The 9701-nt window shown below is 41.8% G+C and overlaps 1 protein-coding gene across 1 annotated transcript; it reads right to left on the bottom strand.

Moving 5' to 3' along the window:
• Window positions 1-798: 798 nt before the first annotated feature.
• Window positions 799-5505, bottom strand: lpla (lipoprotein lipase a). Its single transcript, XM_029000221.1, has 10 exons — window positions 5267-5505; window positions 4752-4939; window positions 4377-4556; window positions 4176-4287; window positions 3844-4077; window positions 3248-3490; window positions 2943-3063; window positions 2673-2855; window positions 2454-2561; window positions 799-2363 (listed from the first exon to the last, which is right to left on the bottom strand). The coding sequence occupies exons 1-10, from the start codon at window positions 5358-5360 to the stop codon at window positions 2306-2308; spliced, it is 1521 nt and encodes a 506-aa protein (XP_028856054.1). The 5' UTR covers window positions 5361-5505; the 3' UTR covers window positions 799-2305.
• Window positions 5506-9701: the final 4196 nt, after the last annotated feature.

Genomic DNA, 9701 nt, shown 5'->3' with positions numbered 1-9701 from the left:
TTAAGCCAACAGATTTCATCAGATGTGCACCATAAATGTACAATGTTTCCGTTTTTAGCCTTGCACCTCAGGTCAGTGTTTGTTGTTCTGCTGCTCGTTTACAGTTGGCCATTAATAATGACCAGTCCTCATGAAGTAAAACAATTAAGTATTTAGTATTTTAAGTATTTAAGATTCTGTTGGAATTTTCATTAAGATTGAGCAACTGCTGATCACACATCACATTTTTAGAACTTTTTAATGCAATCATTAAGAACTTCAGGACCTTGCACAAACTTGAGAAGTCCATTCGTTTTGAGGGCAAAAAGTTTACAAGGAAATACAAATTAAAATAAACATTTAACTCTAATTTCCTTTGAAAATGATATAATTTGTAATTAAATCCCTGCATATTAATGCTTGCTCATGGAAGAATCTGAAACATGATGTGAAACTTTTGCTTTTATATCAGTCTTAGTGGTAAACCTAACACTGTATCTGTCTCTTTCTGAAATTCAGCCTTGATGCATAATTACAGCTACTGTAATTTCCCAGGATGAGCCATTTTGGTGTCTGTAGCTTTAAATGCTAATGAGGAGCAGAGCGGCCAATACAATTTGTTGGATGACCAAAGCACTCATTAAACCTTTTGCCATTTCTAGCCACTGCAGGACCATAGACAGGGTAGGGGAACTCGTATTAATGTTAAATAATCTCACAAAGTGAACGTTTCATAATAGGCGACCTTTAATAATTGTTTCTACATTTTTAGTTTAACTGAACTCAGTCTGAATAATTATTCTATTTATGAAACTCATATATTGTTAATCAATTTATTACAAAAACACTTAATGCACAGCAATTCCAGTTTATTTTACTATATTTACTTTGTTACACCACACATCAAATTCTAACGATGAATGGAAACATCTGTTAATACGGTCATGAGCTGTTCCAGTATATTCAAATACATAAAAATGTTATTAATAAGACTGATAAAAGAAAACATCAGAATATTAGATGAAAATATACAAATATACACATTCAATAAATAAAAAGAAAAAATTTGCTTTATTTAAGGGAATTAATTTGGGCAGCCAAGTGGCCCAATTTAGATGGCATGACAAATACTTTTTGTAAAAGTAGGATCTTTATTTTTGGTGCCAGTAAGGCACACTGCTTTATACAAACCATCTTGTGCAGACCAAGATCTAAATATTAAGAAAACCAATCAAAAATTAAATAATGAGTTCATTATTCAATCAACTAACTGGGTTTTGATGCCCTTAAAGTGACTGGTGCCAAACACAAAAACCACAATCAGAGATTCAAAACATAGAGCTACACAAACTCGGCTGGAATTACTCTTTGATTTTTTTTTTTTTTTTACAGTGACATTGCCTTTGGTCCCAGTGCTTTGGTAACAGAATGTGATTAAGATACATGATTAATATCAATAAAAATAAAAAATAAAAAAAGATTAGCACTTTAGAGAAGTTTGTATAAAAATGTTTGTCGCATTAATTATTTTTATGTTACATAATGCATAGCATTTGATGCAAGTAAGCATTTTACAGCCTTAAGTACACAAGCAACAAAACTCAGCAGATGTTAGTGTGTTATATTTAGTCTCATTTTACATGAAATAGTTAAATAACGAGACTGCTGAGGCAATCGGATGGACCCCCTTTCAGACAGCTATGCCTTTAAATGTCTGAAAGTACTTAAAATAAAAATAACCTACAATTCTCTTCAGTTCTCTCAGTACTTAGACCAAGCTTTCAATGGCACAATATTTCCATTTTACTAAAGCCACTTGACTTGTGGTAAGATGTCTACATCAACATAAGCAAGGTCAAAATTCAGTCTGAATGTGCACTGCAATCTGTGTCACACTGAGTAAAACATACCCATTTTTTTTTTTTTTTTATATCTGTATGGTATATGGTTAGTTTATGACAATAATACTTTTAAAGTATCTGCTAAGAAACATTTTTCTAGTGGAACACAGTTTATTGCATGTCATGTTGCTATTGGTAAAAATATTATCTGAAATCCATCTTGTCAGCCATTATATGATTGTTACTCACGTATTGAGGGTCACATCAAAATGGCAAAATATAAAAATTTGAAACAATGAAATGAATTTTGAAAAAAATTGCAAAAAGAAATCAAAGAAGGCAAAACGTCTTGTTAGTTAATGTAAGAAATGTTGTATTGTCTTAGTGAGACAAGCTCAATTTTATATTCCCTGGCACACATGAATAGAAAATAAAACATACAGTACAGCTGTGCTACCACTTCATTCTGCTTTAAAAGGCCAGCTTTAGTCCATGTCGTTCTTCTGCTTGAAGAAGCTCCCGTGCATTTTGAGCTTGTGCAGTCTGTGGAGGATGAAACAGAGTGTTAGGTCTGGTCATTGACTGATATCAGCATATGGTATTGATGGGGCTCCTGGGGTCATGTGATCATACCTTTCTTGTTTGCGACTTGATTGGTCTTCTTTGGACTTCACAAATACGACCTGATCTCCGCCTCTTTTTAGATAAGCAAATTCGGCCTCTTTGGGCCTGAAAAACACCCTGACAAGAAAAAAAGAGAAAAAAAAAAAAAAAAAGCAGACCCATCAGAAACGTCTCCTCTAGAATGTGTTCAGGTTCTGCTATTTTAATTGATAAGTTAAAAACAACTACCTGGCCTGTGTCTCTCCAGCTTTTATTCGAAGCTGGCGAATATGAAAAGTGCTACTCTTCCACCAGTCAGACCAGCTGAATAAGGAGTCTTTGTCCCAGATCATCTTCACCATCAGGACGTCACCGATGTCAACATCAGTTGTCAACAGGAAAGACACTGTAGTGTTTGAGTTCATTACAGGCCTACAGGAATAAATGAATTATTATTGTCAGCATATATCAGAACTTAACAATTCAACAGTTCTTCCAAAACACTGCTGTAACACGTACATGACATAGGCGAGGTCCTCTTTTTCTCCATGGGTTCCGTACAGAGACACTCTGATCGGCTGTTCAGTGAAGTTCAGCAAATCCTTGCTGAAGAAATGCACCTTCACTTGGTAGTGGAACACTGTGGGTAGAGAGATGTTTTTAGGGTGGAGGGGGAAGCCGTTGTCTGGAATGATCTAAAAGTTTGGAGGGACACGTCTGCAACCGGGTTTTAGACAAATGTAGACATAAGCAGCATATTACGCAGTTTTGCAGAAGTCCGCGTATGTAAACAGCATGTAGTCTCTGGATGAGGCCCTCCTCACCTTTAAATGGCATGATCTCCCTGGTCTTCAGGTACATCTTAGTGCTCCTGCGCGTGCGCACCTTGTTGATTTCGTAGCCGAGCTTATTGCAGCGGTTCTTGCGGCAGCTCAGGCACACGCCCTTGTCAAAAGTGTCCTTGGAGTTGCAGCGGTAGGCCATGCTCTGCTTCTCACCGTTCACCAGCGAGTCGATGAAGAGGTGAATTGAGCGCTCGTGAGAGCACTTCACAATTTGGTCCATGTCTGCGGAAATCAGGAGGAAGCGGTCAGCGAGCTCGCAGCATGTGTGAAGTGAAGTGATTGTCACATGTGATAAACAGCAGCACAGCACACGGTGCACACAGTGAAATTTGTCCTCTACATTTAACCCGTCACCCTGAGTGAGCAGTGGGCCGCCATGACAGGCGCCCGGGGGGCAGTGTGTAGGGACGGTGCTTTGCTCAGCGGCACCTTGGCGGATCGGGATTCGAACCGGCAACCTTCTTATTACGGGGCCGCTTCCTTAACCGCTAGGCCACCACTGCCCCAAGCTTATTTTCCCCATAAAAGGCATTATAGTACGACATATTTGGATGGACTGAAGACACAAAACGTACTTGAAAAGCCCGTCGACACAATCATCTTCATGGTTTTCTGCAGGTCACAGCCAGGTTGGAATGTTCCTCCATTGGGGTAGATGTCCACGTGGCCGACTGGCCTCTGAATTCCGATACTGCGATCGGGGGAGCCTCGCGTGTTGGTGTGCAGGACATCAACGAAGTTAGCATCGTCCGGGGAGAGGGTGCTCTGGGCGTCTGCATACTCAAAAGTTGGCCCAGCTGGGTCCAGACCTGGAAAAGAAGATGGGGAGTTCAGGACTGTGGTTCTTGAAAGACTCAGTCCGTGTGTTACATGCACCACTACTGAAATTAAAATGTTTGCTTTGTACCTGTGATCCTCTGCACCTTGTTTTTGGTCAAGAGGCCTGCAATTCCGGCTACGTGCGCACCAAGACTGTAACCCAGGAGGTGAATCTTCTCCCAAGGGTAATTAATTTCATCCTGTAATAAAAAAAATAAATACATAAATAAATAAATGAAAATAACTGAGAGTTCAACTCTTTCTACTTTTAGAAGATGAGCATCCTCACCTGCATCCAGTTGACAAACTTGGCGACGTCTCGGCCGACCAGCTTGGTGTAGGCAGCGGAGGTCGGGTAATGCTGCTGTGCTCGCCACAGCCAGTCCACCACAATGACATTAGCGGTGGGTTCTCGCTCGTACAAGGCCGACACCAGCTTGCGGACCCAGCTCTCAAACATCCCGGTGACCTAAACACAAACAGCGGCACAAAAACCTTTTTATTTCCGGCCAGTGAGACTACAGCTAATGCGGCCTTTATTTAATAAAAGGGTGCGGTACTGCGTGATTGTGTCCTGCCATTTTATGGGACTTTTTAACTACACTTTAAACCCAAGGTGAAGATAAAGGTGCTCAGGGTTCCAATAAATAACATTACAGCTCACCGTCCACCCATGAATGACGATGAAGGTTTTGGTGTCTGTGTTGAAGTCGCACTCTCGGATGGTTTCAGGTTGACCAGGCACTATGTAGCAGAGATCATCGTCAGGAGTCTCGGCCGTCCTCAGGGAAAACTTGGACTCGATGTCGGTCAGGTCCTCAATCCAGTCGGTGGAGTTTGTCGTGGTGTAATCTGCGCAAACAGAGACAATTCGGCGACCCTGTCAGCGCCACTTCCGTTCAATTAAAACCTTTAAAGTCGGGTGCCCGTCGGCGTTTTAATCGTCGATGTGCGACGCAAGCCCTGTTCGTAAAGTGCGTTTAATTGATCGCTCGAGTGGTAAGAAGAGGAGGGGGACATGAAATTCTCGCAAATTAGCGGTGGCCACGTGACTCCCTCTCGTCTGCAGCAGGGTGTTTAAATCTGCCGTGAGGGGTGAATAAAAAGCAGGACGTACAACTAGTAAAACTAGTCAAACTAAAGTTGTTGCACGTGCAACGAAACACACGTTCGTCTTACCGAAAGAGTCACTTTCTGTGGTCGCCGAGAAACTTGTGGAAACGCAAGCGAGGTAAATCCAAACAATGGCCAGAATGTCTCTTCCTGCGCCCATATTATTAATTGTCCGGTGTAATTATTCTAGGCACGCGTGTTGGTAATCCAGGTCCCCCGCAGCAGCCGTATTCCAGAGCACAGCGTGGCTTGCGCCGCGGACAGTCAAGGTGTTTGTGAAGTTTGCCGAAATTGTTGGCCCTCCGGAGCCTATATGCCGGACGCGGGTCCTCATGCAAATTGCTCGTCCCCCATTGGCCCAGGCGGGCAGGCTGGGCGTGGGCGTGTCACGACCGAGGCTCTTATAACGGTCCCAGCCCACTGAGAATAATCCACGGGGAACGTGTCCGCTGCCACTTCATTAAAAGGGGTAAAATGCAGCTCCCTACGTTCAGCAATACTATATATAGATAGATAGATAGATAGATAGATAGATAGATAGATAGATAGATAGATAGATAGATATATGAAGTCTACACGTACGTCTTTTTGTACCCAGTTGTCCTTAATCCACCGAGGATTATATGTTTTAAAGGAAAAATTTAATATTCGGTGAAACTGTCAGAGAATCAAGCCACAATTTTTTTTTACTCAGCAAATATGTAATGCAACGCATCGTATAACACATTTGTATTGCAAATAGCAAAGAATGCTAAAGAATGCTTTTTTTTTTTTGGCTGCACGTCAATCACTTATGCTCTGCTTAGCATGAAAAGAATGTCGCGGATATCAGACTGATTTTCATTTGGCTGGAGGGTGTCTAAAGGAGTTTTTCCCTCTCATTGGTCAGACCCTAGTAAGCCCAGCTCAGGGATTCTCGGTCCATTTAACAGAAACAGAAAACTATTCTATTTATTTATTTTATGACTTTCAAAGAAACATGTTTATACTGTATATGAATTCAATGTCGTCTGAAGATTAATTGACATCCTTTCTTTGTGACTGTTATCGCATCTTCCTTCATTGTGTGAAGGCATGCCTGAAAAAATGAAATAAATAGCCCAGCCCAGTAGTTAACTGTAAAGAAGTGCCCTGCCTCGCCCCACCGTCATCTCGTCTAGAATATGCGACATCTCCTCCGATCTGTATAATGACCTGCGGATTCTGTCATCGTCCCTCTGAGGAAGTGGGGCCCAGAGCGACACCCAGTAACGGATACAGGAGCGGATGGTGGGGAGGGGTAGCTGTCATGGTTTCTATACTGTCTGTCTTGGGTTATCTCGGACCAAGGTCTCTGCCGAGGGAGTCAAAATCAGTGTCACCGTGAACCCAAAGCATTTTGATAAAAGCCGGCTAATCTCTGTCTCGACGTTTTCCCTGAAAAATAAAGGAATTACAGTATAGAGCAGTATAGACAAGTTGCTGACCTTAAAGAACCTGCTAGAGCTTCCATGTGTTTCTCTGGTTCATGTCAACAAAGATTAGGGGTGTTTGTACAAGTGATAAATACATCTGTTTTCACCAAACATCTGAATGTGGCCGGTAAACATCTGCACTAGTCATTTTTGTGTTTTTCAATTCATTTATGAACTTTAACTCTGTACAGATAATAATTCATTTTTATTCAAATGCCAAATGAACAGCAAGTATATGCCCATAAGGCTCTTAACGGACTAAGGCCAATCCTCAGAGTATAAAAGCACTGAAAGCCGATTGTCTAGGCAGAAGCCGATTGTCAAAGGAAAACTTTTTCTTAAATCCTAAGTAACCTTTTTGAATTCACACAAAGCGTTGTTTATTTCAACCTTCTTTCTAAAGAGAAAAGGGCAAGATGTCTCCAAGAAGCTTTGTCATTTTGAAGCGGTTCACGTCACTGAAAGTTCTGTATTGTTGCTCCACAGCAGACTTCTGGAGGCCAAACTTATTTCATCTCTCTAGGTGTCAGTCGTGTTTTTCCATCTCTATTCATTTGTATGTTTTTTTTTTTGTCCCATGTGATACACAGCAGCACAGCACACGGTGCACACAGTGAAATTTGTCCTCTGCATTTAACCCATCACCCTGAGTGAGCAGTGGGCAGCCATGACAGGTGCCCAGGGAGCAGTGTTTGGGGACGGTGCTTTGCTCAGTAGCACCTCAGTGGCACCTTGGCGGGTCAGCAACCTTCTGATTATGGGGCCGCTTCCTTAACCGCTAGGCCACCACTGCCCCACACTGTTGTATGTTGTCTCATTTGTCAGAATTAATGTACCTGGCCAAGTAGAATCAGTTAGACTTCATCATTACGTCTATTAGCTGTAACGTGTTTTTCTAAAATGTACCTCATTAAGAGTCTACATAAAAAACCCAATTGACACAACACGTCTGTAAATGTGTTTTATTGGTATACGTTAATTGAAAAAAGCATTAGAGCCCCTACACCTCAACATAAAAAGAACAAGAAGAAGTGATGGTGTACAGCAACCATCTTGCTAAGGATCGTGAGGATGCTATGGATGAAGACACCTTTTCATATCTCCTCTGGGTGGAACTGATATACTCACCTCATGTGAGGGCGCTACCACCTAAAGCAAAATCATATCTGCATTGTGCAGGAGAATGGCCTATGCAGGGATTCCTATTGAACCCAGGATGATCTACTGACCATAGCTTACTATGCATGCTTACACCTGACACATATTGGCCTCTCTTACAGTATACTCAAGACTATAGCAAATTTTCAACCAAATAACATCCAGATGTGTTCAACTTTATATGCATTGCAGCCAGAACTTTACCATCAGACCTCCGTGGCAAATGACTGACTACCTAGAAGAAACTCATCTTTGCTGCCAAGATGACATCACTTTTTGTATTTTGTAACCTAACGGTTGCAGGGCCGATTCCCCAGAGGCCTGCCTGTAACGCCGTCTGCAGCTGTGCATTTTGCAAGGCCCGTCTGCCTCCTGCTCTATATTCTAACATGTCATGGCCCCCCTGCCTGGTCCTGAGCGGATGAACTCCAGCCACATCTCCGCTTGGAGTCTCGCTTTGGGAGGCTTATCTTTTAGTCACTTTGTTGTAGTAATCACAGGCATTTATTGCAGCGTTTTTATGAGTGCAATTCTTTTTTTTCGCTTCATCTGTTCAGTTCATGCCTGAGATTTCCACTTACGACTAAAAGTGAGGACACTTGAAATGAACATTAAACATTTATCACTTCGAATCAGTGCTGCTTGGCCCCAAGGTGGTGATCGGATCGAACTGTCCGCAAGCTGCGTGAAGCCCTTGTACTTCCAGGGAAAAACAGCCTTTCTGGGGAGCCCCAAATGAAAAACAGTTGTGCAAGTCCGGCACTCTACATTTTCACACGGCTGTAAATTTGTTTGTTTGTGTATATCACATCCTTCAGCCAATCCATCTTCATAACTGCTGTTTTGATCAGATAATCAGCGATACTATACTCTCCTCTAGTCTTGGGTAGAGTTTTTGTGGTTAATATCAAATCTGTTATGGGACTTATTTTCTGATTGTGAAATTATTTGCTTCCCTACTGAGAACTCCCCAAAGGAAAAAAACTGTGAAAAATCATGCTGAGCAATTAAAATATTTATTTATTTCTTGCTTTCTGTCTTGAACGTGCTTCTTGAGTTACTTTTCTTAAAACAACTTTTTTTTCATTGTTCCTAGTTCATCAAATTCCTGATCGTTGGTTGGCTGACAATGACCCAACATCAATGAAATTGCAATAAAAATAATATATATATATATATATATTGCAAATCCTTCCTTTCCCCAGTGGGAACAAAAATGCCCAGAATTTCCATATTTCTGCACTATTCAGTATGTTTCAGTATGTGACACTATGATTCTTGTTTAAAGACTCAAACACTAACTAGGGAAATAAGTTGCTCATTTGTTTGTCCCATTCAGCCCCCAGCTCCATTGTGTGTGGTGTCATTCTGGTTTCTTAGAAGCACAGAAATGAAGGATGTTTTCACAGCTTTATTATCATTCCCCCTGTCCAGGAGAGGTTCTGACTCTCTCAGCTCAGCCTCCTCCTCTGCTGAGAAATTCCTGGGGTTCTACTATTCACTTCCAATAATGCTTTTGAAGCAAGAGGTTTCTCCTTCAGGACCCTGTCACTATGAATAACGGTCACTGCCAAGCCTCATTCCACTTGATGAGGTAATAATTAGCTGCCCTCATGGCAGGGGACAAAAAGTCAGGCCAGCCCTTGCACGTGACCCTTCTGTACGTTCAGGTCAGTCTACCCCTTGTTTTGAATCTCGAGCTGCACCAAGGGAACGTAGTACAACAGGAAGCTTCAAGCATCCATCCAAACCTCACAGGCTTTATAAATGATGTGGAGTTCATGCAAACCATGTATTCCCCAGCAATCACACTCCTATAAACACTCAGGGGGGCATGGCTGGGACCCGGGCTGTGGCCATAAAATCAATTATCTTGAGCAATTTAATTT

The sequence above is a fragment of the Denticeps clupeoides genome, chromosome 13, assembly GCF_900700375.1.
Source record: "Denticeps clupeoides chromosome 13, fDenClu1.1, whole genome shotgun sequence".
In the NCBI taxonomy this organism is placed as follows: Eukaryota; Metazoa; Chordata; class Actinopteri; order Clupeiformes; family Denticipitidae; genus Denticeps; species Denticeps clupeoides.
The sequence above is the reverse complement of the archived record's forward strand: the minus strand, read 5'-3'. Positions and strand labels throughout refer to the sequence as shown.

Bases quoted from the DNA above. Each gene is read 5' to 3' on its own strand.
- lpla (XM_029000221.1), bottom strand. From the start codon at position 5,360: ATGGGCGCAGGAAGAGACATTCTGGCCATTGTTTGGATTTACCTCGCT. The intron at 3,491-3,843 runs GTACGTTTTGTG...TGATTTCCGCAG, and splicing joins TGTGTCGACGGGCTTTTCAA to ACATGGACCAAATTGTGAAG. The intron at 2,364-2,453 runs GTATGATCACAT...CATCCTCCACAG, and splicing joins TCAAGTCGCAAACAAGAAAG to ACTGCACAAGCTCAAAATGC.